The sequence below is a fragment of the Dryobates pubescens genome, chromosome 19, assembly GCF_014839835.1.
Source record: "Dryobates pubescens isolate bDryPub1 chromosome 19, bDryPub1.pri, whole genome shotgun sequence".
Taxonomy (NCBI): domain Eukaryota; kingdom Metazoa; phylum Chordata; class Aves; order Piciformes; family Picidae; genus Dryobates; species Dryobates pubescens.
The window spans coordinates 2,845,508-2,870,881 of NC_071630.1; the positions used below are offsets into that span (position 1 = coordinate 2,845,508).

At 63.5% G+C, this 25,374-nt stretch overlaps 1 protein-coding gene across 1 annotated transcript; it reads right to left on the reverse strand.

The window, feature by feature from the left end:
- Positions 1–21,734, reverse strand: LOC104305625 (adhesion G-protein coupled receptor G1). The gene is made up of 14 exons (XM_054170179.1): positions 21,654–21,734; positions 10,794–10,875; positions 9,905–10,330; positions 8,621–8,744; positions 8,389–8,536; positions 8,177–8,302; positions 7,342–7,458; positions 6,780–6,825; positions 5,926–6,026; positions 5,729–5,844; positions 2,827–3,098; positions 2,100–2,211; positions 216–484; positions 1–115 (listed from the first exon to the last, which is right to left on the reverse strand). The coding sequence occupies exons 2-14, from the start codon at positions 10,831–10,833 to the stop codon at positions 3–5; spliced, it is 2,010 nt and encodes a 669-aa protein (XP_054026154.1). The 5' UTR covers positions 10,834–10,875; positions 21,654–21,734; the 3' UTR covers positions 1–2.
- Between the last annotated feature and the right edge of the window lie 3,640 nt (positions 21,735–25,374).

The following is a 25,374-nucleotide window of genomic DNA, read 5'->3' on the forward strand; positions in this document are numbered from 1 at the left end:
GCTCAGCTCTGGCTGCTGTGGGGCTGCAGCTTGGCACTGTCGGAGCTGCTCTGGGAGTCAGGGCACCTCCTGGCCTGCAGCACCATGGTCCAGTACCAGAGGAAGATGAGGAAGCCTGGGGAGAGGAAGCAGGAAGGGTGAGGGAAGGCCCCTTGGAGGGCCAGGGGCAGCAGGGAGGGCCAGGGGCAGGGGTCCTGCAGCGCCCCAGGGCTCACCCTGCAGGGAGTTGATGATGGTGAAGGCGTAGAGGGAGGCGATGCGGAAGGCGCCGGCGGCGAAGGAGAAGAAGATCAAGGCCCAGGGGATGCCCAGCAGGGTGCTGAGCCCCAGCAGGGCCAGGAGGTGCTGGAGCTTGTGGCCCCTCTGGCTCTGGCGCAGCAGCTCCCGCAGCATGGCCCCCAGCATGGCCGAGTTGAAGAGCAGCACCAGGCTGAAGAGGCCCAGGTTGACCACCTTGTGCAGCAGGGGGCTGGTGAGCCAGCAGCTGCAGGAGGAAAGCACACAGCTGGGGAGCCTGGGGGGGCCCTGCAGCTCAGCCAAGACCCCAACCCTCTCCTTCCCCCCACCACAGCTCGGGGGCTGCTGAGCCACTGCCACCAAACCGCCTCCAGGCAGCTCTGAATCCCCTCCGGGGAGGGAGACTCCACCACCCGCCCCGGGCAGCCTGGGCCAGGGCCTGAGGACCCTTCCTGGGAAGGAACTGTTCCTCAGCTCCAACCTGAGCCTCCCCTGGCACAGCTTGAAGCCACTTCCTCTTCTCCTGTCCCATGCTGCAGGTGAGAGACCAACCACTGCCTGACCCCTCTGCCACCAAAGACATTTTGCCTCCTCTCCAACCTCAGCCTCCCCTGGCACAGCTCCAGGCCAGGTCCTCTCCTTCCATCCCCTGAGCCTGGGGAGCAGAGCCCAAGCCCCAACCTCCCTGCAGCCTCCTCTCAGGGAGCTGCAGAGAGCAAGGAGGTCTCCCTCAGCCTCCTCTGCTCCAGGCTGAACCCCCCCCAGCTCCCTCAGCTGCTCCTCCTTCCCCAGCCCTGCTCTCCAGACCCTTCCCCAGCTTGGTTGCCCTTCCCTGGCCCTGCTCCAGCTCCTCAGAGTCCTGCTGGGAGTGAGGGACCCAAAACTGACCCCAGGCTTCGAGGTGTGGCCTCAGCAGTGACAATCCCAGCCCTGACCTGCTGCCCACACTGCCCCTGCCCCAGGCCAGGCAGGGTGCTGGTGGCCTTCTGCACTGCACCAGGAGCGAGGGGCAGAGGGCAAAGCTCTCTCGGTCACCCCATGGGGACACGAGCTGGGGGGGAGCACAAAAATGTGCTGCAACCACCCAGCTGCAGTGAGACAGGGAGGAGGTAGCCCCCAACCACCACCACAGCACCACAGGGTGCCAGGGGGTGGAAGGGATCCCCAAAGAGCTGCCAGTGCCAGCCCCCTGCCAGGGCAGGAGCACAGCACCCAGCCCAGGGGGCACAGGAACACATCCAGACAGGGCTGCACAGGCTCCAGAGCAGGAGACTCCACAACCTCTCTGGGCAGCCTGCTCCAGGCCTCTGGCAGCCTCCCAGCCAAGAAGTTCTTCCTCCTGCTGAGCTGGAAGCTCCTGGGCTGCAGTTTCCAGCCCTTGGCTCTTGTGCTGCCCCAGGGCACAGTGAGCAGAGGCTGTCCCTGGCCCTCCCTTCCTGCCCCCCAGCCCTCAGCTCTTGATGGCCATTGCTCAGCTCCCTCTCAGCCTTCTCCTCTGCAGCCTGCACCCCCCCAGGGCTCTCAGCCTCTCCTGCCCAGGCAGTGCTGCAGTCCCTTCAGCAGCCTTGCAGCCCTGCCTTGGCCTCTCTGCAGCAGCTCCCTGTCCCTCTGGAGCTGGGGAGCCCAGAGCTGGAGGCAGGATTCCAGCTGTGGCCTCCCCAGGGCAGGGCAGAGCAGAGGGGGAGGAGAAGCTGCCTGGCCCTGCTGGCCACACTCTGCTGAGTGCCCCCCCAGAAAAGCCACCCAAACCCCCACCCCCCAGGAAAGCCACAGGGGGCTCAGGAAGGTCCTGCTGAAGGTCCAAGCAGCTGCCTGTGGTCAGCAGAGGGCAGCGAGCAGGCAGCCAGGGTGCCAGGACTTACATGGTGGCAGTGGTGGCCTTGGCACCCGAGGGCTGGTGGATGGGAATGGAGAAGGGGCCATAGTGTGCCCAGCTGCTCAGGAAGATCAGTGCCACGCAGAGGAAGGGCAGCCCTGAGGGGCAAGAAGAGAGTGAAGCAACCACCCTCCCCCCCTGGGCCCCCTGGCACCCTGCAGGCTACAACCCAAGGTCCTCCCTGCCGAGGGGGGAACCGAGGAGGGAGCCCCCAGCGAGGGCAGCTGCTGGCAGCCCCCAGCCTGGCAGCCAGCCCCAGCCTGGCAGCCAGCTGTGCTGCACCAGTGCCAGCCTTGGGAGGGCTCCAGAGGCCAGGGGAGATGCTGGAGATCCACACCACAGCCTCCTGCCCCGAGCCCAGCAGAGCTGCCTGGGTGCCTCCTGCACCCAGCCCACGCTCCCTGGGCTGTCCTGGGGGCTTCCTTCAGAAAGAGGGAACTTAAAGGCAGTACTTAAAGCCCCACCCCCACCAAGGGTGGTCTCCCTTCCTGGGTGCCCCCTCCCCACCTCCCTTGCTCCAGCATCAGCTTCTGCTCTCAGCCACTGGGGCTCCTGACACAGAGCCCCCTCTGCCTGCAGGGCACAGCTGTGCCTCCACCCCCTCCTGGGCATCAGATATGGAGGGAGGGTCTGACCTCAGCCTGGTGCCCACCCCCACCGTGCCCTAGGGCCTGAGGGTGCCTCTGCCACCCCACCCCCACCCCCGTGCTCACCCCAGCCCACCAGGCAGAGCTTGAGGAGGAGGTGGTCGTGGTAGGCGTTGAAGACCTCCACCACGAGCCTGTAGAGGTTGTAGCCCTCAATGCCCATCCAGGTGAGGCAGCTGAGCAGGGAGAAGTGCAGCAGCAGCCCCCCAGCCCTGCAGGTGGCCTCACTGCCCGAGGCCAAGTGCTCAGAGAGGAGGAAGGAGACGTCCAGGAGGAAGATGGCCCCCAGCAGGTTGATGTGGATGTGCATGCTGGTGACCTGGTCCCGCTGCTTGCTCCTGCAGGGGGCACAGAGGGGCAGAGCTCACCACCAGGCCTGGCCAGCATCTGCAGTGCCCCACAGCACCACAGGGTGCCAGGGGGTGGAAGGGATCCCCAAAGAGCTGCCAGTGCCAGCCCCCTGCCAGAGCAGGAGCACAGCACCCAGCCCAGGGGGCACAGGAACACATCCAGGCAGGGCTGCACAGGCTCCAGAGCAGGAGACTCCACAACCTCTCTGGGCAGCCTGCTCCAGGCCTCTGGCAGCCTCCCAGCCAAGAAGTTCTTCCTCCTGCTGAGCTGGAAGCTCCTGGGCTGCAGTTTCCAGCCCTTGGCTCTTGTGCTGCCCCAGGGCACAGTGAGCAGAGGCCTGTCCCTGGCCCTCCCTTCCTGCCCCCCAGCCCTCAGCTCTTGATGGCCATTGCTCAGCTCCCTCTCAGCCTTCTCCTCTGCAGCCTGCACCCCCCCAGGGCTCTCAGCCTCTCCTGCCCAGGCAGTGCTGCAGTCCCTTCAGCAGCCTTGCAGCCCTGCCTTGGCCTCTCTGCAGCAGCTCCCTGTCCCTCTGGAGCTGGGGAGCCCAGAGCTGGAGGCAGGATTCCAGCTGTGGCCTCCCCAGGGCAGAGCAGAGCAGAGGGGGAGGAGAAGCTGCCTGGCCCTGCTGGCCACACTCTGCTGAGTGCCCCCCAGGACCCCCTTGGCCTTCCTGGTTCCCAGGGCTCATTGCTGTGCCCTGCAGCCCTTGCTGCCCCCCAGCACTCCCAGCTCCTTCTCCTGGGGGCTGCTCTGCAGCAGATCCCCTCCCAGCCTCTGCTGCTGCAGTTTGCTCTTCCTGCCCAGCTGCAGGGCTCTGCTCTCCTCCTGCTTCAGCCTCAGCAGCTTCCTCCCTGCCCAGCTCTCAGCCTGCCCAAGGCTCTGCATGGCCTCACAGCCTGCAGCTGGCTCAGCCAAGCCTCCCAGCTTGGTGCCATCAACATCCTCAGTACTCTCACAGGGAATCAGTGACAGAAGAGGCAATGGCCTCAAGCTGCCCCTGGGGAGGCTCAGGCTGGACAGTAGGAAAGATTTTTTCCCCAGCAGGAGTGGGCAGGGGTTGGAAAGTGCTGCCCAGGGAGGTGGTGGAGTCCCCAGGCCTGGCTGTGTTTCAGGGTGGTTTGGCTGTGGTGCTTGGGGCTGTGGTTTAGGGCTGAGCCTTGCAGGGTAGGGCTCTGGGTTGGACTTGGTGCTCCTGAGGGTCTCTCCCAGCCTCAGTGGCTCTGTGGTGCTGTGATCCCCCAGACCTGAGAGGACTGGGAGCCTATCCCCCCAGGCTGGCACCACCACACTCTGCCCCTGCAAGCTGAGGTCCCCTCAGCCAGCCCTGCCTTCAGGTCTAGGTCACAGGGGGTAGGAAGTGAGCAGTGCTCTCATTTCACCTCTGAACCATCCTGTGACCAGAAGCATGACTCAGAAGCTTCTCCTCCTCTCCAGCAGGGCCCTGGGAAGGTCTTTGTGTGCTGCTGCTGCTGCTGCTTGCCAGATGCATACCAACCACCAGAGAGACCCTCCCAAACCCTTGGACACAGGCAGCGCTCGGAGCAGCCAGCAGGAGAGCTGAGCAGGAGCTCTGCTGCCTTCCAGCAGGGCTCCAGAGTGCCTCAGCCAGGCCTGCGCCTGGGAGGGAGCTGTCCAGGGAGGTGCTGAAGGCATCACCCCCGGAGGTGCTCAGGGAACTGCCATGGTGGCCCTCTGGGACCAGGGAAGGGAAGGGAGAAGGAGCAGAGGGCTGCCCTGAGCACAGCCTGAGGGAGTTGGGGTTGTGCAGCCTGGAGAGGAGAAGGCTCTGAGGGTGCTGGGGGAGGAGAAGCTGAGCAGCAGCCAGCAGGGAGCACTTGCAGCCCAGAGAGCCAAGCAGAGCCTGGGCTGCAGCAGCAGAAGTGTGGCCAGCAGGGCCAGGGAGGGGATTCTGCCTCTCTGCTCCACTCTGCTGAGCCCACAGCTGCAGCTCTGTGCCCAGCTCTGCAGCCTCTGTGTCAGGAAGGCTCTGGAGGGGCTGGAAGGTGTCCAGAGCAGGGCCAGGAGGCTGAGCAGAGGGCTGGAGCTGCTCTGCTCTGAGCACAGCCTGAGAGAGTTGGGGTTGTGCAGGCTGCAGAGGAGAAGGCTCCAGGGAGACCTTCTGGTGGCCTTCCAGGAGCTGCAGGGGGCTGCAGGAAAGCTGGGGAGGGACTTTGGAGGGGGTCAGGGAGGGCCAGGACTGGGGGGGATGGAGCAGAAGGAGAAGTGGGGAGCTGGAGATTGGCTGTGAGGAAGAAGTTGTTGGCCAGGAGGGTGGTGAGAGCCTGGCCCAGGCTGCCCAGGGAGGTGGTGGAAGCCTCCTGCTGATGCCTGGAGGTGTTTGCAGCCAGGCTGGAGGTGGCTGTGAGCAACCTGCTGTGGGGTGAGGTGTCCCTGCCCATGGCAGGGGGCTGGAGCTGGCTGAGCCTTGGGGTCCCTTCCAGCCCTGTGGTTCTGTGCTGGCCATGGCAGGGCTGGGCTGCTGGTTGGACTGGATGATCTGGGAGAGCTTTTCCAACCCAAACCATGGCATGACTGGGAGAGCTTGTGCCCAGCCCAGGGGCAGAGATGATATCCATAGATGCAGACAGAGGTGTGGGGTGGAACTGTCAGCTCCTACCTGAAGTAGAGGAAGAGGATGGTGCAGATGGAGGCCAAAGCTGAGATCAGGCAGCCAATGTAGCTGATGATGCTCAGGTAATCCCTGTGGATGGAGGTGATCTCTGGGGAGGACACCTGAGGAGGAGGAAGGGGAGATGGTGAGGAAGAGCAGCCAGTGGGAATGGCATGGAGAGCTGCAGGATGGCTGCTACCCACCATCAGCACAGCAAAGTAGGTGAGATGGTTGCAGCTGCACTCTGTCTGGCTGCTCCTCACCCTGGTGGTGCAACCATAGCTGTCCCAGCTGCCAGAGCTGCCTGTGCAAGAGAGAGGAAGAGTCTCTGGTGAGCAGCAACACCTGCTCAGGGGGGATGGATCTTCAGGGCAAGGGGGCAGGGAGGAGGCCAGGAGGCTGAGCAGAGGGCTGGAGCTGCTCTGCTCTGAGCACAGCCTGAGAGGGTTGGGGTTGTGCAGGCTGCAGAGGAGAAGGCTCCAGGGAGACCTTCTGGTGGCCTTCCAGGAGCTGCAGGGGGCTGCAGGAAAGCTGGGGAGGGACTTTGGAGGGGGTCAGGGAGGGACAGGACTGGGGGGGATGGAGCAGAAGGAGAAGTGGGGAGCTGGAGATTGGCTGTGAGGAAGAAGTTGTTGGCCAGGAGGGTGGTGAGAGCCTGGCCCAGGCTGCCCAGGGAGGTGGTGGAAGCCTCCTGCTCAGCCCTGGAGGTGTTTGTAGCCAGGCTGGAGGTGGCTGTGAGCAACCTGCTGTGGGGTGAGGTGTCCCTGCCCATGGCAGGGGCTTGGAGCTGGCTGAGCCCTGAGCTCCCTTCCAGCCCTGGCAGCTCTGTGACTCTGAAGGTGAAGCTCCCAGCCTGTCCCATGCCAAGTCCCCGCTCAGCACCCTCAGCAGCAGGCCCCTCCTAAAGCTCTTAGGTCACCTATGGCAGGGGGAGGGGAAAGGCTGCAACGATGCCCATGGGCGAGGTTTGTGGGGCTGGGGCAGGGAAGGGAGGTGCAGAGCCCCTGTGGGAGCAGGCAGGGCAGCCCCTGGCTGCGGGGCGCCCAGCAGCACTCACCCGCGGCGCCCTCCTGCCAGAAGACGCAGAGCGGGGTCACGTTCCTCTGCAACGACAGAACCAGGGCCCCTGCTCAGCAGCAGCTGGGGGCCTGCTGCCCCACCACAACATCTGACAGGGCAGAGAGTGGGGCAGGAGGAGAGAGGGGTCTCAGGAGACAAAAGCATCTCGCGGCAGGAGAGCAGGCTGCAGACAAGAGGCAGCCGGGGAGCGGATCCCTCCCTCCCTCCCTCCCGGATCCCCCCGCTCCCAGCAGAGAGCTCAGCTCCGAGCAGGAAGCTGCCAGGGCCATGCCTGAGCCAAGGGAATGTTAACCCAGAGCACTCTGCAGCCCTGGAGGCCACACATCTGCAGAGCAGCACCTCCTGAGCTGGCACAGGCAGCGCCGCCAGCGGCGAAGCCACGATCACGCTACAGCCCCAGGAGATGAAGCAAAGCCCGGGCAGGACAAGGCAAGGACCTGCTGGACTGTGACCCTTCTCTAAAGCTGGCAGGGCCTAAGCCCTCCTCTGAGCCTCCACTGCTGCTGGGATCAGGGTCAGGAGGTTGTCTCCCCACCTACCGGCAGCTGCTCGTGGAAGAAAGTGAGGAGCAGCGGCTCGGAGAGGTTGGTCACGACCCTGTCCACCAGGGAGATGCCAACCACCCTGTCCCCCAGCACCTGGCTGCTGTTGGCATCCTGTGGGAGAAGCAGAGGAGACCACAGAATCAACCAGCTTGGAAAAAGACCTCCTGGCTCATCCGGTCCAACCCAGCCCCCAGCCCCTCCTGACACCTCAGCCATGGCTCCAAGGGCCACATCCAACCCACCCCCAGGGCTGGGGACTCCACCACCTCCCTGGGCCAATTCCTCTTGCTGGGAAGAATTTCTTCCTCCCCTCCAGCCCAAACCTCCCCTGGCACAGCTTGAGACCGTGTCCTCTTGTTCTGGGGCTGGGGGCCTGGGAGAAGAGCCCAACCCCCACCTGGCTACAACCTCCCTGCAGGGAGTTGGAGAGAGCAAGAAGGTCTCCCCTGAGCCTCCTCTTCTGCAGGCTCCAACCCCAGCTCCCTCAGCCTCTCCTCCCAGGGCTGTGCCCCAGACCCCTCCCCAGCTTTGTTGCCCTTCTCTGGACACCTTCCAGCAGCTCAACCTCTTTCCTGACCTGAGGAGCCCAGAGCTGGACACAGGGCTCCAGGCGTGGCCTCAGCAGCCATGGTGGCAGCAGGGGGGCAGGGAGCCCTGCCAGGCATGAAGCTGCCTCCCTGTGCCTCTTCTCCTTCCAGCTCATCATCTAAGCATCCTCTACAACCAAGCCCCCGGGGCCTGGCCAACATCCCTGCTGCCCTGTGCCACCAGAGACCCCTGGCACAAGGGAGGGCAGCCGCAGCAGGCCGCCTGGGGGGGGCGCTGTTACCTGGAACATGGTCTGGCTGTTGATGTCCACCAGCAGCACCCTGTGCTCCACCTCCTCCCTCTCCTTCAGCACCACGAAGAGGCTGCCGGGCAGGTCCACCGCGAAGCCGTGCACCTCTGCCCCTGCCTGCCAGCAGAGCCTTGTCACAGGCACGACCTGGGGAGCAGCAGAGCCCGGCTGCTGGCTGCCAGGGCGGGCTGCCCAGCACCCACCTCTCGGGGGGAGGCGAACGCCAGGGGCCGGGGAGCCCCGGAGGGCTGCACCCGCAGGACGGTGGCGTGCACCGTGGCCTTCCCGAAGGTCTGCTCCTGCCCTTCCAGCTCCACCTTGGCCAGGGCCTCCTCCAGCTCCTCCAGTTTGCTGTTGGGGAAGGGAAGCAGTTGAGGGGGATGCAGCAGGGCGCAGGAGGAGGAGGAGGAGGAAGGGTGGGAGCTGGGAACCCACCGCCGAAGCAGCTGCTGCTCCGTGGCTGCCGTGGCTGGCAGGGGGGGCCGGGCAAGGAGGGTGTCCAAGGTGCTCAGCTGCTGCTCCACCTCCTCCTCCCACACAGGCAGGCTCTCTGGAGAGGCTGGTGGTCACACCAGAGGAAGTGGCATCAAAGACAGGGCCAGGGGCTGGCTCCTCGGCGCCCCACAGACCAGCCAGGCGCCGCGGCACGAAGCGGAAGGCTTCGAGGTGACCCCCCCGAGCGTGAGGACCCCGACCCACAGGGGCTCCTCCTGTCACACACACAGCCTGGCTCCCACACCAAAGCCACCAGGGCCAGTAAGGTGCCTGGCACGGCAGGCAGGACACTCAGACCTCTTCAGAGCACAGAGCTCCCCAGGGCCCTAGGGGGCAAAGCACGGCTGAAAACCTCTGGCTTCGTCTCTAGGGAGCCTGGGTGCCAGGGGCTGCCTCTGGGCTCCTCCAAGCAAAGCTGTGTGTGTGTCCCCCCCCCCCACCCCCCTGCAGCTCTGCCTTCACATGCTTGTGCTGCAGCACACACAGAGGACACCACCAAAGCTCTGCTGCTGGCCAGAGAGTCACAGACCCACGGAACTGTTTGGCTGGGAAAAGCTCTCTGGGATCCTCCAGGCCAAGCAGCAGCCCAGCCCCACCCTGGGCACCAACCCCTGGCCCCCAGTGCCATGGCCACAGGGCTCTGCAACCCCTCCAGCCATGGGGACTCCACCACCTTCCTGGGCAGCCTCTGCCAGGCCCTGACCCCTCTGCCACCAAAGACATTTTGCCTCCTCTCCAACCTCAGCCTCCCCTGGCACAGCTCAGGCCAGTTCCTCTCCTTCCATCCCCTGAGCCTGGGGAGCAGAGCCCAAGCCCCAACCTCCCTGCAGCCTCCTCTCAGGGAGCTGCAGAGAGCAAGGAGGTCTCCCTCAGCCTCCTCTGCTCCAGGCTGAACCCCCCTCAGCTGCTCCTCCCTCCCCAGCCCTGCTCTCCAGACCCTTCCCCAGCTGGGTTGCTCTTCCCTGGCCCTGCTCCAGCCCCTCAGGCTCCTGCTGGCAGCGAGGAGCCCAGAACTGAACCCAGGATTGGCGGTGTGCCCAGCCCAGGGGCACCAGCACCTCCCTGCTCCTGCTGGCCACACCATTGCTGCTCCAGGCCAGGCTGCTGGTGACCCTCTTGGCCACCTGGGCACACTGCTGGCTCAACTCCAGGTGCTGCCAAGCAGCACCCCTTGGGCTGGGGCTTCCCTCCCTGGGCTTCAAACGGCGCCGAAGGGCTTTTTACCAGGGAAGAAGTATTCAGCTGCACTGTCCAGGGAGGTGTTCTTCCCACCCTTGGAGATGTAGGACACGTTGAAGATGGAGGTGCTGGTCCTCTCAGCCCCCTGCCTCTCCTTCCCTTGGGGGATGCTGCTGGGGAGGTCCACACCCAGGAGGAAGCTCTGCTTCCCGTACGCCAGCCGCAGGGTCCGGTTGGCCTGGAACCAGTAGAGGCAGAAGCGGTACCTGCCCAGGGCAGGGGGCAGGAGGTACTTGTAGGAAGAGTTCCTCCTGCTGGGCACAAAGGGCCTCTTGATGATGAGGGCCTGGGCTGTGTTCTGGATGGAGATGGTGGCAGGGCCATGCTCGTAGACCACGAAGCTCTCCTGGGTCTGGTTCCGGTCGCCGCAGAACCGAAAGTCCTCTCGGCGCTGGCTGCTGCCTCCCACCCCTGCGTGGCACAAGCAGGTGGCTGAGCTGCAGGGGTGCCCAAGCCCTGGCAAAACCCCCTGGCACCACAGCCCTCCCAGGTGGCACCCCCCACGAGCCTCTCCTGGATGGGCTGAGGGGGTGGGGGGCCACTGGCCACCTCCTCCGTGCCCTTCCCGTGGCCACGGTAGGCTCCGGGGGCTGCAGGACCTCCTGTCCCTGGGCACCACCCCCTGCCAGGGGCCACTGCCTGCATCAGCAGAGGCTGGCAGAGGACCTCTCCATGCCTGCAAATGATAGATGGAGAGCATCTCCTTTCCCTGGGAAGGATCCATCCTGTCCTAGAGACCCCACAAGCTGCTTCCCCCCACCGGGGAGCCCCCAGCTGGGTGCCCTCCTGCACCGAGCTCTGGGGCTGCCAATTGCTGCCAGCTGCCCAAGCCTGGCTCAGCATCCCAGGGCAAGGAGTGCTTGGGGCAGACTACCTTGGAGAGGGGAGAGAAGGAGCAGGAGGAGGACCTTCATCCCAGGTGGCTCTCAGCTTGGCCTCCGGGGAGAAAGCAGAGCCTGGAAGGGCAGAAAGGAGAGAGGGCAGGTGAGGAGCTGGGCACCCCCACGGGCACCAAGGGGCAGCAGGGCTGGAGCTGCCCTGAGCACAGCCTGAGAGAGTTGGGGTTCTGCAGGCTGCAGAGGAGAAGGCTCCAGGGAGACCTTCTGGTGGCCTTCCAGGAGCTGCAGGGGGCTGCAGGAAAGCTGGGGAGGGACTTTGGAGGGGGTGAGGGAGGGCCAGGAGTGGGGGGGATGGAGCAAAAGGAGAAGTGGGGAGCTGGAGATTGGCTGTGAGGAAGAAGTTGTTGGGCAGGAGGGTGGTGAGAGCCTGGCCCAGGCTGCCCAGGGAGGTGGTGGAAGCCTCCTGCTCAGCCCTGGAGGTGTTTGCAGCCAGGCTGGAGGTGGCTGTGAGCAACCTGCTGTGGGGTGAGGTGTCCCTGCCCGTGGCAGGGGCTGGGAGCTGGCTGAGCCCTGGGGTCCCTGCCAGCCCTGCCAGCTCTGTGCTGCTGTGGGGGGAGGGCATGGAGAGTAAAGGCTGTGCCAGTGTGACAGCAGCTGGGCAGGGGCTGGAGGCACAGGGGACACCAGCAGGGTGGGTCCCTGGGCTCTGGGCACAGAGAAGGTCACCCAGCAGAGGGGCCAAGCACCAACGACTCAGCACAGGTCCCTGCTTCCCCTGCCTGCATCGTATCTCGGTTTGGGCTTCGGTTTCTTATCACAAGGGACAGCAACAGCCGGAAGCAGCCAGTTCCCAACCCCCCCTCCCCCATCTGCTGGGGTGCCTGCAGCTCCTGCAGGCCAGCTGAGCAGCTCAGCACCCTGCAAACCACTCCACCCCCGGCAGAAATGAGCTCCCCAGGCTTGCCCTGGCAATGCCAATCACAGAATGCTTTGGGTTGGAAGAAACCTCCAGGATCAGCCAGGCCAACACCAACCCAACCCCAGCCTGGACACCAGCCCCTGGCCCCCAGTGCCATGGCCACAGGGCTCTGGGACACCTCCAGCCATGGGGACTCCACCACCTCCCTGGGCAGCCTCTGCCAGGCCCTGACCCCTCTGGCACCAAAGACATTTTGCCTCCTCTCCAACCTCAGCCTCCCCTGGCACAGCTCCAGGCCAGGTCCTCTCCTTCCATCCCCTGAGCCTGGGGAGCAGAGCCCAAGCCCCAACCTCCCTGCAGCCTCCTCTCAGGGAGCTGCAGAGAGCAAGGAGGTCTTCCTCAGCCTCCTCTGCTCCAGGCTGAACCCCCCCCCCCCACCTCCCTCAGCTGCTCCTCCCCAGCCCTGCTCTCCAGACCCTTCCCCAGCTGGGTTGCCCTTGCCTGGACCTGGTTCATCCTCTCAATACCCTCCTGGGAGTGAGTAGCCCAGAGCTGACCCCAGGACTGGAGGTGCAGCCCCAGCAGTGCTGAGCACAGGGCCACCTCCTCTTCCCTGAAGAAACTGTGGCTACAGAACCCTCTTCTGACCCTCCCAAGCAGCTGGGCAGTGTCCTCCACAGCCCCCTCCCCACCCCTTCCCCAGGCACCCTGCTCCACCACCCCCTTCTTCGCCTTTATGTGTGGTCAGGGCTCCTGGAACTTGCACTCAGGCTGGTGCTGAGCACCCCGTGGTGCTGCTGCAGCCACCCAGCCACCCCACAGACTGCACCTGCTGCACTGCTGCAGTGCACCCAGCTTCACCTCCTCCTCACCCTGCTGCCACCCCAGTGAGGGGTGGTGGGATTCATCCTGCCAGGCTCCAGCAACCAGCAGGACCCCCTCTAAGGGCAGGCCAGCATCACAGTGGGGGCTGCTGGACCAGCCAGCAGAGCCAAATGCTTGCCAGTGGCCAAAGCCCAGTTTGGGCTGATCCTGTCCTCTGGCCACAGAGGCACAGAGTGGCTCAGCCTGGAAGGGACCTCAGAGCTCACCTGCTCCAAGCCCCCTGCCATGGACAGGGACCCCTCCCCCCAGCTCAGGCTGCTCAGGGCCTCATCCAGCCTGGCCTGGAGCACTCCCAGGCAGGAGGCAGCCACAGCCTCCCTGGGCAGCCTGGGCCAGAGCCTCAGCTCCCTCCTGCTGCACAACTTCTGCCTCAGCTCCACTCTGACCCTGCTCTGCCTCAGCTCCAAACCCTTCCCCCCTGGCCTGGCTCCAGACCCCCTCAGCCAAAGTCTCTCTGCAGCCTCCCTGCAGGATCCCTTCAGCTCCTGGCAGCAGCTCTGAGCTCCCCCTGGAGCCTTCTCCTCCCCAGGCTGCACAGCCCCAGCTCCCTCAGCCTGTGCTCCCAGCAGAGCTGCTCCAGCCCTGGCAGCATCTCTGTGGCCTCCCCTGGCCTCCCTCCACAGCTCTGTGGCCTCCTGCTGCTGGGGACAGCAGAGCTGGAGGCAGGGCTGGAGGGGAGGGCTGAGCAGAGCCCAGGGGCAGGATCCCCTCTGCTGCCCTCTGCCCACCCTGCTCTGGCTGCAGCCCAGCACACAGCTGCCTGGGGGCTGCAGGAGGCACTGCTGGCTCCTGGGGGGCTGCTCAGCACCCCCCCCCCAGGCTTCCCCCTCAGGGCTTGGCTACAGCAAGGCACTGAGATGCCAGCTCCATGCACAGCCAGCTCCTGCCCTCCCAGCCCACCCTGGGAAACCTCTTCAGCACCACCCTGAGTGCTAACCATGGCAGCAGGTTAATTAACAACCTGCAGCCCCAGCTCCCAGCGCTTCCCTGCTGCCAGCAGCAGCTGAGGGTGGCCAGCAGTGTCCATGGTGAGGTGCAGGATGTGTCCCGGGTCCGTGCTGCCCGCAGGGAGCTGTGCTGCTGGGGGGAAGCTGCCCACAGGGAGAGTGACTTCGTGCAGGCTGTTTGCCACCAGGCTGAGGGAGCTGGGGCTGTGCAGCCTGGGGAGGAGAAGGCTCCAGGGGGAGCTCAGAGCTGCTGCCAGGACCTGAAGGGATCCTGCAGGGAGGCTGCAGAGAGACTTTGGCTGAGGGGGTCTGGAGCCAGGCCAGGGGGGAAGGATTTGGAGCTGAGGCAGAGCAGGGTCAGAGTGGAGCTGAGGCAGAAGCTCTCCAGCAGGAGGGAGCTGAGGCTCTGGCCCAGGCTGCCCAGGGAGGCTGTGGCTGCCCCCTGCCTGAGGGTGCTCCAGGCCAGGCTGGGTGAGACTTTGGGCAACCAAGCCTGGTTGTGAGGTGCCCCTGGGCATGGCAAGGGGTGGGGGTGAAGCAGATGAGCTCTGAGGCCACTTCCAGGCTGAGCCAGCCTGTGATCCCAACAGAACAGCACAGAGCTGGGGTGGCAGCAAGCTGCTGGGGCTGGGAACCCCCTGGACTGCTTCCCAGCAAGGGAGCAGCAGGTGAATGCCAACCACGGGCACCCTGGCACAGAGCTGGTGTGCTGGGAGGGCATCACCTCCAGGGCTGCATTGCAAGCAAGCTCTTTTGCAGCCCCCATCTGAGGACCTTTGGGTGCCTGGGAGAGGCCCAGGGCTTGCTGGAGGGGGTGCTGGTGAGTGCTCTGCTGCCTGCCCCCCAACAGCACCCAGCCCCTCAGTGAGTCCTGAGCAGGATGCTTGGAAGAGCAGCACAGGAGTGGGATGCAGGGGTGGCAAACTGGGCACCAAGGCTGCTCATGGTGATGGCCATGCATCCAAACAGCACAGAGCTGGGGTGGCAGCAAGCTGCTGGGGCTGGAAGCCATCCTGGACTGCTTCCCAGCACTGCCAACCATGGCCACCCTGGCACAGAGCTGGCGTGCTGGGAGGGCATCACCTCCAGGGGGGCAAGGCTGCATTCCAGAGGAGGCTTCAGGCCATGGTGCTGTGCTGGCTCCACTGGGATCAGCCTGGGGTGCTCAGAGGACAGGATCAGTCCCTCCCAGGGTTACTCAGCCGGGAGCAGAAATCCCTGCAGGGATGTGGGTGGGGAGTTGGTATTTCCCCTCCAAGGCCTACGTGGTGCAGCTCAGCCCTGCTGCTGCTTCCTGAGCCAAACAATAGCCACAGCAAATGCCCTGAAAAACCCTGCACACGACTCCCCCCCCCCCCCAAATGGTTTCACAGGGGGGGAAATGAGGTCTGCACCCCTGGCAGTGACAGGCACTGAGCCCACCCCGGAGCTGGACCCTGCCCAAGACCACAAACAGTGACCAGCAGCACAGGGAGGGGATTCTGCCCCCCTGCCCTGCTCTGCTCAGAGCCCCCCTGCAGCACTGCCTCCAGCTCTGGGGCCCCCAGCACAAGGAGGACCTGGAGCTGCTGCAGAGGCTCCAGAGGAGGCCACAGAGATGCTCAGAGGCTGCAGAGCCTCCCCTGTGGGGCCAGGCTGAGAGAGCTGAGGCTGTGCAGCCTGGAGAAGAGAAGGCTCCAGGCAGAGCTCAGAGCAACCTTGCAGGAGCTGAAGGGCTGCAGGAGAGCTGGGGAGGGACTGTGGGCAAGGGCTGGGAGTGCCAGGAGCAGGGAGAATGGCTTGGAGCTGGCAGAGGACAGAGGGAGAGTGGAGAAGAGGAAGGAATGGTTGGCAGGGAGGCTGGGGAGAGCCTGGCACAGGCTGCCCAGGGAGGCTGTGGCTGCCCCCTGCCTGGAGGTGCTGAGGCCCAGGCTGGATGAGGCCTTGAGCAGCCTGGGCTGGGGGGAGGGGTCCCTGGGCATGGCAGGGGGCTGGGGCTGGCTGAGCTCTGAGGTTCCTCCCAACCAAACCCAGTCTGTGACTCTAAGAATCTGCCCAGCCCTGGGCAGCATTGGTGACACACAGCACAACCACCCCTGGGTGCTGCACAGCCCCACTGCCACCATGGCAGCTTCCCTGTGCCCCCTGCCTTCCACAGCCCCACTGCCACCATGGCAGCTTCCCTGTGCCCCCTGCCTTCCACAGCCCCACTGCCACCATGGCAGCTTCCCTGTGCCCCCTGCCTTCCACAGCCCCACTGCCACCATGGCAGCTTCCCTGTGCCCCCTGCCTTCCACAGTTCCACACTATCATGGTCACCACTCAGAGACCCCCAACCCTACCTCCCCTCCACCCCCTCCCCAGGCAGGGTGGCTCTAACCTACTGCCCCAGCTGGAGCACAGAGCTCCTCTGAGAGCAACCACCCAGCAACCTCCTGCTTTGGCCCCAGGTCAGCTGAATGAGGTGGTGGGGAGGGAAGGAGAGGGGGAGGTGGTGGGGAGGGAAGGAGAGGGGGAGGTGGTGGGGAGGGAAGGAGAGGGGGAGGTGGTGGGGAGGGAAGGAGAGGGGGAGGTGGTGGGGAGGGAAGGAGAGGGGGAGGTGGTGGGGAGGGAAGGAGAGGGGGAGGTGGTGGGGAGGGAAGGAGAGGGGGAGGTGGTGGGGAGGGAAGGAGAGGGGGAGGTGGTGGGGAGGGAAGGAGGTGGTGGGGAGGGAAGGAGGTGGTGGGGAGGGAAGGAGGTGGTGGGGAGGGAAGGAGAGGGGGAGGTGGTGGGGAGGGAAGGAGAGGGGGAGGTGGTGGGGAGGGAAGGAGAGGGGGAGGTGGTGGGGAGGGAAGGAGAGGGGGAGGGGGTGGGGAGGAGAGGGGGAGGTGGTGGGGAGGGAAGGAGAGGGGGAGGTGGTGGGGAGGGAAGGAGAGGGGGAGGTGGTGGGGAGGGAAGGAGAGGGGGAGGTGGTGGGGAGGGAAGGAGGGGGGAGGTGGTGGGGAGGGAAGGAGGGGGGGAGGTGGTGGGGAGGGAAGGAGGGGGGGAGGTGGTGGGGAGGGAAGGAGGTGGTGGGGAGGGAAGGAGGTGGTGGGGAGGGAAGGAGGTGGTGGGGAGGGAAGGAGGTGGTGGGGAGGGAAGGAGGTGGTGGGGAGGGAAGGAGGTGGTGGGGAGGGAAGGAGGTGGTGGGGAGGGAAGGAGAGGGGGAGGTGGTGGGAGGGAAGGAGAGGGGGAGGTGGTGGGGAGGGAAGGAGAGGGGGAGGTGGTGGGGAGGGAAGGAGAGGGGGAGGTGGTGGGGAGGGAAGGAGAGGGGGAGGTGGTGGGGAGGGAAGGAGAGGGGGAGGTGGTGGGGAGGGAAGGAGAGGGGGAGGTGGTGGGGAGGGAAGGAGAGCAGGAGGAGCAGGCTCCACCAGCACTGCCTACCCTCCCACCCCAGGAGCACACTGAGCCCTGAGAGCCTCTAAACCTGGAGACAAACAGGAGGGGCTGGGAACCAAATGTCACTGAAAGCCCTCAGAGAGCAAACCTCCTGGGGTCTGCTGCCACTCCCCTGCTCCCAGGCTGAGCTGGCAGCAGGGAGACAGGTTCTGGGAGGTGCCACAGGGCTTCTGGATGTGGCTCTTGTCCCAAGGAGCGGGGCAGATGCTGGGAGGCCTCACACAAAGACAGGAAGCAGGGGGATCCAGGGACTTTTCTCCCTGTTGGCCTTGCAGGTCCGTTGGGAATGCAGATGGAGACTCTGTCCCTGCAGCCAGCAGTGAGCCTGCAGCTCCTCACCCATGGCTGCTGGCCAGGGAAGGACTTGGGAACCAGAGGGGAAACTGAGGCACAGCAAGACAAGCCAGGATGGGCTCCCTGAGCTCAGAGAGCTGCTGAGGCTGAAGAGTCCTTGGAGCTCACCCAGGCCCAAGCACTCCCCCAGAGCTCACAGTGCCACCAGCACCAAACCATCTCCCTCAGCACCACCTCCAGGCAGCTCTGAAACACCTCCAGGGATGGAGACTCCACCACCTCCCTGGGCAGCCTGGGCCAGGGCCTGGGAACCCTTCCTGGGAATAGTTTATGCAACCTGAGCCTCCCCTGGCACAGCTTGAGGCTGTTTCCTCTTCTCCTGTCCCCTGCTGCATGTGAGAGGAGCCCAAGCTCCACGTGGCTCCAGCCTCCCCTCAGGGACCTGCAGAGAGCAAGGTCTCCCTCAGCCTCTTCTGAACACTAAACAGTCCTAGGTCCCAGCCCCAGGTTGGAAGGGAGCTCAGGGCTCAGCCAGCCCCAAGCCCCTGCCCTGGGCAGGGACACCTCACCCCACAGCAGGTTGCTCACAGCCACCTCCAGCCTGGCTGCAAACACCTCCAGGGCTGAGCAGGAGGCTTCCACCACCTCCCTGGGCAGCCTGGGCCAGGCTCTCACCACCCTCCTGGCCAACAACTTCTTCCCCCTCCCTCTCCACTCTCAGTCTCTCCTCTCCCAGCTCCAAGCCCTTCCTTCTCATCCTGGCACTCCCAGCCCTTGCCCAAAGTCCCTCCCCAGCTTTCTTGGAGCCCCTTCAGGTCCTGGCAGGCTGCTCTGAGGTCTCCCTGGAGCCTTCTCCAGCTTCAACAGCCTCAACTCTTCTGTTTTATCTCCTTTGGAGCTGCTCCAGCACCTCAACGTCCTTCTTGTAGCTGCCCAACAGCTCTGCACCGCTGGCTCCCAGGGCAGGGACCGCAGAGAGCACCGCCCGGAGCTGGAGCTGCTGGGAGGAGGGGACCCTGCTAAGGACCCTCCCCCCACACACAGAGGGGGTGCCCCAGCTTTGGTCACCCGGCTGCTTCCCAAAGCGGCCTTGTCTCTGGCCAGCAGCCCGTGCCCCAGGGGCCAGCCTGCCCGTTATTCACAGCGTTGGCATCCCAGCCTTTCCCATGCCCGCCGGGCGGCGGGGTCCGACCCGCGGCGTCCGCCGCTGCCAGGGGGCAGCGGAGCAGCTGCTGCCTGCGGGGATCAGCTTCTCTCAGGCCGCGGGGTCGCACCCAACACCCAGCACCTACCCCTCCACACCCCCCAGCCGAGCTGTGCCAACAAGACAAACCCAGGCTCGCTAAAGATTCCCCGGGGAGGGGCACCGCTCCCTGCCAGGCGGACGTTCCCTTCCCGACCGACGTGGGGAGAGCCCCGGGGAGGCTGGCACAGGCAGGCTGCTGCCGTCTGAGGCTGCTCCAGGTGGATGTCTTTGCCTCAAGCTGGCTCACGACAAGAGGTTCCAGCCCCCAAAGCCACCGCGATCAGGAACGGGGCAGCGAAGTCAAGCAGCAGCTCCCCAGCCCCGGCGCCTGGCCGGCACCACCTGGGCTCAGCAAATGCCCTGCAAGGGACCAGCTCTGCCTGCGGGCAGTGGATCAGAGACTCCTGGAACGGGCTGCAAGGGACCCTAAGGATCATTCAGTTCCAACCCCCCCCCAGCCACAGGCAGAGGACACCGCCCAGGGTCGCTCAAAGCTTCGTCCAGGGAGGAGGTGTCCACAACCTCCCTGGGCAACCTGTGCCAGTGGCTGATCACCCTCACATCACCTCACATCCCTCAGGCTTGATGGCTGCTGGGACATGAGAATGGAGTGGCACAGGTTGCCTTCCCTTGGCACCCCATGCCACAGCACCAGCCCTCCCTCAGCCTTCTTCAGGAGCCTTCTCCTTCTCCCCTCCCTCCACCCATGCCACCCCTTTGGCTTTTTAAACAGCTCCCAAACCACCCAAGAACAGGATGGCAGGGGCTGGAAGGGACTTCTGGAGATCACCCAGTCCAAAATCCCCCTGCCAAGGCAGGGGCACCTGGAGAAGGTCACACAGGAACAGCTCCAGGGGGGTCTAGAATGCCTCCAGAGATGGAGGCTCCAGCAGCTCTCTGGGCAGCCTGTCCCCTCCCAGGTCTTGGCCCGCTCCGTATCAGTAAGGCTCCCATTGCCTGCAGGGAAAGGAGGTCCAGGGTGGTGCAGAGCAGCCCAGGACCACCCCAAATCAGGCTCCCCAGGCATCCTGGCAGAGCAAGCAGCCAACCTGGCGCCCAGCGAGGCAGAGCCTGGTCCCGGCAGGCAAGCAGAGTCAGAGCAAAACCTGCACCACCCAAGGATCCAGGTGAGAGGCCGTGGGGCACCCCTCAGATCCCTGCCAACCCCCAGCTGCTGCTGGGACTGGGAGCCCTGCTGAAAACCCCGAGCGCTGGCAGGCCGCTGCCCAGCTGGGCACCACCGGGCGGTGCCCGTGCCAGGAGGCACCCAGCTCACCGCCCGCGACTCCGCTGCCCCGCCACGGGTGCCGCCCCACGGCGTGGGGGGCCGGCCAAGCCCCTGGAGGTCCCCCGCGCTGGCAGCCTGCAGTTGCTTGCGAACCTGTTGCTCTGCGAATAGCAGCCCCCGGGCCGCGGGATTAGGAGCTGGACTGCACCCAAGAATGTAGCATTTTTAGTCCTCGCCTTAATTCACGTGGGAGCTGCGAGCCCAGCCAGGGGCAGGGCAAAGCCCCTCGGCGGCCGCAGGGCCGGGCTTAAAGGGAGTTGCCCCTTCCCCCCTCGCCCCCCCCCACCCACATCACCTCCGAACCACTCCTGGCTCCCTGGCTGGCAGCGGAGCTCGGAGGGAGCTTACCGCAGCCCTCAGACCGTGAAACGGCCTCTGGCTGCCTTCCCTCCCCAGCGACCATTTGGATTTGCTGCCAGGAGGTTATTCCAGGAGACTTCATTTCAATTCTCCAGCTGGTCCCTCCAGAGGGGCACTTCAGGCAGCTTGTGGGCAGGGAGCTCCCCCTCCCCCCCCAAGCATCCTGCATCTAGCAAGCAGCATGCCAGGACCGGCAGCAGGGAGCTGAGATACTGCAGGAGGAATTCCCTCCCCCCACCAAGAGATGTTGTAGGGAAGGTAGATCACCCCCCTGAGACATGCCAGCGGTCCCATGGGTATGCTGCACCCTCTGCCATGGGGGAGGAGGAGGTACAGGGGGGTGCTGGTGGCTCTCCCAGGGTAGGAAGTGCAGCCAGAGACAGGACCCAGGCCAGGGCCTTCATGGGCTCAGCTGTGCTGGGAACAGCTGGTCCTGGGTGACTCCGGGGGCTCCAGGGGCTGAGAATTCAGCCTGGCTGCGGGGCAGGCGAGGGGCAGCCACACTTGACCGAGGATGTTTGTTCCACCGTGGCCATGAGCTAAGAGCCCAAGTCCCCGTCCACACTGACATGTCACACCCACTGCTCAGGCACAGGCAGGCAACCGTCCCCTTGGCCTCATAGAACCGTGGAGCTGTTCGGCTTGGAAAAGCCCTCCCAGATCATCCACTCCCACCAGCAGCCCAACCCCACCACGGCCACCAAACCCTGGCCCCAAGTGCCATGGCCACAGGGCTCTGGAACACCTCCAGGCATGATGACTCCACCACCTCCCTGGGCAGCCTCTGCCAGGCCCTGACCACCGCTGCAGCAAACACATTTTGCCTCCTCTCCAACCTGAGCCTCCCCTGGCACAACTCCAGGCTGTTTCCCCTCATTCTATCACCTGAGACTGGGGAGCAGAAACCAACCCCACCTGGCTCCAACCTCCTCTCAGGCAGTTGTGGAGAGCAACGAGGTCTCCCCTCAGCCTCTTCTCCACGGGCTGCTCCCTGCCCCAGAGACCCCAAGACCCTGAGCAGTGGCACCAGTTCCAACCACGCAGAGCCCTGGTGCCCTCCCAGTGCTGCTGGGCTGGCCAGCCCAGCAGCACTGGGAGGGCACCAGGGCTCTGCCCTAGAGGTGACGGATGCCCACCTCACTCGCTCCCACTCCCAACGGGTGCCCCCTGCCCTTCCCTCCCCCCTGCCCCGGGAACCCCGCAGCATGCCCTCCCAGCATCCCCAGTAAACCGTGCCAGGCACCACTCCTTACCGTAGCCTTTGGGACCCCGAAAGCAAACACCGAACCCCCAGCCTCGCTGCTCCTCCTCCCTCTCCCGATACCTGCGTGCCCGGCTCGGGCTGAGCTCTTTGTTCCTACCCAGCTCTGCTCGGCTCGAAACCCTGGAGCCCTGCCCGGCTCAGGACAGCTCTGCTCGGAACCCTGCAGCCCAGCCCAGCCCAGCCCGGCTCGGCACCTTGCGGCTCGGCACCGCTCAGCTCTCTACCACCGCTCAGCTCCCTACCACGGCTCAGCTCCCTACCACGGCTCAGCTCCCTACCACCGCTCAGCTCCCTACCTTGCGGCTCGGCTGGGAGCCGCTCGGCACCTTGCAGTCCAGCCCAGCTCGGCACCGCTCGGTTCGGTTCGGTTCGGTTCGATCGGGTCCAGCCCCGCTCGACACCTTGCAGTCCAGCCCAACCCGGCTCGTCTCGGCACAGCGGGACAAACGCGCCCGCCCCGCCCCGCCGCCCCCCGGGGCAGGCGCGGTGACTCAGCGGGGCGGGACCGGCACCGGTCGCGCCGCACCGACACCCCCCCCGCCCCGAGACCCTCCGGGGATCGCTGCTGCGGGGGCTACGAGGGCACCAATCCGCGGTCACGGCACCTGCCCGGCTCTGTCCAGCTCAGCCCAGCCCGGCTCGGCTAAGCCCGGCTCTGCCTGGCAGCACCGAGCTGGCAGCAGCGGGCTGCCCTGCCCCACCCACCTGCCTGCCACCCGGAGCAGAACCGGGGCTCGGGACTGGGGTGGGCAGGGGGATCACAGCTCGGGGGGCGGAAGGGGGGTAGCTGGGAGGCAGGGTGCCCTGTGCCGCTGCCCTTCAGCTGGCGCTGGCGGGCATCCAGGGGCTGCACGCCTGGCTGGCAGCACGATTGAAAAACAACAATGAAATGGGAAAGCAGCCGGGACGCAGCGTCCCGGTGAACCTTGTCCTGCTCCCGCAGGAAATGAGAGAAGCCAGGACCCAGGGCAAGGAGCCCAGGCCCTGAAGCAGGAGAGCTTGGCAGGGTGGGGCGCCTTGTGTCCCCTATGGCATGACCCTGTAGGAGCTGGGGTGGGATGTGGGGTGCAGAGCCTGGATGAAGTCTCCCCCAGCCTGGGCACGGAGCTCCCACCACCATCCCGAGGGCAGGGATGGGCACCCTGGCCCCTCAGCCTTGGGAACCTCGTGGTTTAGGCTAACAAAGCTGGTGAAGGGTTGGGAGAAACCTAAGGTCTTGTGGGGAGCAGCTGAGGAGCTGAGGTTGTTCAGCCCGGAGAAGAGGAGGCTGAGGGAGACCTCTTTGCTCTCTGCAGCTCCCTGAGAGGAGGCTGGAGCCGGCTGGGGGTCGGCCTGCTTAACTAAGTAATAAAGAACGAGAGGAGATGGCCTCAAGCTGTGCCAGGAGAGGCTTAGGATGGAGTTTAGGGTAAATCTCTTCACTGGCTGGCTTCTCCCCAGGCTGCCCAGCCTCTCTGCAGGGGTTTCAGAGCCGTGTAAGATGTGGTGCTGAGGGACGTGGTTCGGTCAAGGGCTCGCCGGCGTTGGGCTCCTGATCGGGCTCCATGATCTCTAAAGGTCATTTCCCAGTCCACGCAGTCCTGTGATGATGGCGCAGCTGAGGCTGGAAGCGTTGTGACAGCAGTGGGTGCCTCGGGAGCAGACAAAGCTGCCTGCATCCAGCCGTGCCAGCATCCAGCCGTGCCAGCATCCAGCCGCGCCAGCTCTTTGTGCCTCCTGAAAAGCAGGCGGGCAGGAGAAAGGAGAAAGCCGTGGGGAGGAGGGAGGGCTCCGGGAAGTGCCTTGGGTAAATAGTTGCTCTTGGAGATATTTTCAATGGCTTGAATGAGACTTCCCCCCCCTCCCCCCTTTCTTTCTGCTGGGGATGGGGGAAGGGTGGAAGCAACCTCCCCTTCCAGCAGGGAAGGCGCAGGGAGATAAAAGGCTGCCGTGGCACCAGAGGTGCCAGTGGCTGCGCCGGGAGGCGGGCGGCGGGGGCCGTGCCCCATGCTCGGTTCAATATCCAGCTGTGCTTAATTGCCAGCTCCAAGCCCTGACTTTCCCCAGCTCCCACGGGAAGAGGCTCCCACGGGAAGCAGCTCACGCGGCCAGACCGTGGCTAATGCGACCTCGTTTGAAGCCCAGGCAGGGCTGAGGGCAGCCGGAGCTGCAGGAGCGCCCTGGTGAGCCAAGCCTCCTGCTGCGGCTCATCCCAGCTGGCTCCTTTGGGGAGCACCATCGATCCGCGCTCCCGGGAAGAACGCAGCCAAAGCCCAGCAGCAGCTGAGCAGGGTCAGGCTCCTCCTGGAGGGGAGGGGATCAGGTGCCACCGGCCGTGCCCCGCACCGAGAGGACGTTTTCAGGACATCTTTTTGATGATGTTTATGGAACGAAACAACAACAACAAAAGGCCTTTTGTCTGCGCTTGACACTACCGGGAGTTATTTTTAGGTGGAAGCCTGCGCTCGCTGATGCTGTTGGGATTATCTGCCAGGCATCAGGGCCCTGCTGCTTGCTTCTGGCTGAGCGTGGAGAGGGAGGAAATCCTTGTGCTGTCCCCTCAGGAGGGGACGTTTGCCTTTGGGTCCCGGCCAGCGGCACACACTCAGCCGCGGGAGGATTTGCTGCTCCAGGTGGGGAATTCCTCAAAGCCCTGAGAGTTCCTGAAAGCTCTGCAGAAGCTCCTAAATAAAGCCCTAAAAGTTCTTAAATACCTTTAAAGTCCCTAAATGCCTTAAAAGTTCCTAAATAAAGCCCTAAAACTTTCTGAACACCTTAAAAGTTCCTAAACACCCTAAAAGTTTCCTAAACACCCTAAAAGTTCCTAAACATCCTAAAAGTTCCTAAACATCCTGAAAGTTCCTAAAGCCCTAAAAGTTCCTAAATACTCTTAAAGCTCCTAAAAGGCCTAAAATCTCCTAAACCCCTTAAAATTCCTAACACCCCCCCACCAAAGGTCCTAAAGCCCTCCAAAAAATCCTAAATGCTCTTAAAGTTTGTAAAAGCTCCTAAAATCCCCCAAAGTGCCTTAAAAGCTCCTAAAGCCCTCCAAGTTCCTGCTCTTAGTTGAAGTTCCTAAAAGCCTTCAAAGTGCCCAAAACCTCCAAAACTCCTCAAAGCTCCAAAGATTCCCTAAAAGGAAAACCTAAAAGCTCCTAAAGAAAATCCTAAAAGCTCCTAAAAACCCCAAAAAGCTCCTAAAAAAAACCCAAAAGGTTCTTAAAAAACCCTAAAAGCTCCTAAATAAAACCCTAAAAGCTCCTAAAAAAAACCCTAAAAGCTCCTAACAAAACCTAAAAGCTCCTTAAAAACCCTAAAAGCTCCTAAAAAAACCCTAAAAGCTCCTAAAAAACCTAAAAGCTTCTAAAAAAAACCAAACCAAAAGCTACTAAAAAAACCTAAAAGCTCCTAACAAAACCCTAAATGAGCCAAAAAAACCCCTAAAAACTCTTAAAAAGCCTTAAAATCTCCTAAAACCCCCCCAAAAGCTCCTAAATAAAAACTAAAAGCTCCTTTAAAAAGCCCTGAAACCGCCTTAAAAAAACCTTAAAAGCTCCAAAAAAACCCCCTAAAAGCTCCTAAAAAAATACCCTAAAAGCTCCTAAAAAAAAGCTAAAGGCCCCTAAAAAGAAAACCTAAAAGCTCCTAAAGAAAACCCTAAAAGCTCCTTAAAACCCCTAACAGCTCCTAAAAAAACTCCTAAAAGCTCCTAACAAAAACTAAAAGCTCCTAAAGAAAACCCTAAAAGCTCCTAAAAAACCCTAAAAGCTCCTAAAAAAACCTAAAAGGTCCTAAAGAAAACCCTAAGAGCTCCTTAAAAAAAAACCTAAAAGCTCCTAGAAAACCCTAAAAGCTCCTAACAAAAACTAAAAGATCCTAAAGAAAACCCTAAAAGCGCCTAAAAAACCCTAAAAGGTCCTAAAAATACCTAAAAGTTCCTAAAGAAAACCCTAAAAGCTCCTAAAAAAAACCTAAAAGCTCCTTAAAACCCCTAACAGCTCCTAAAAAAACTCCTAAAAGCTCCTAACAAAAACTAAA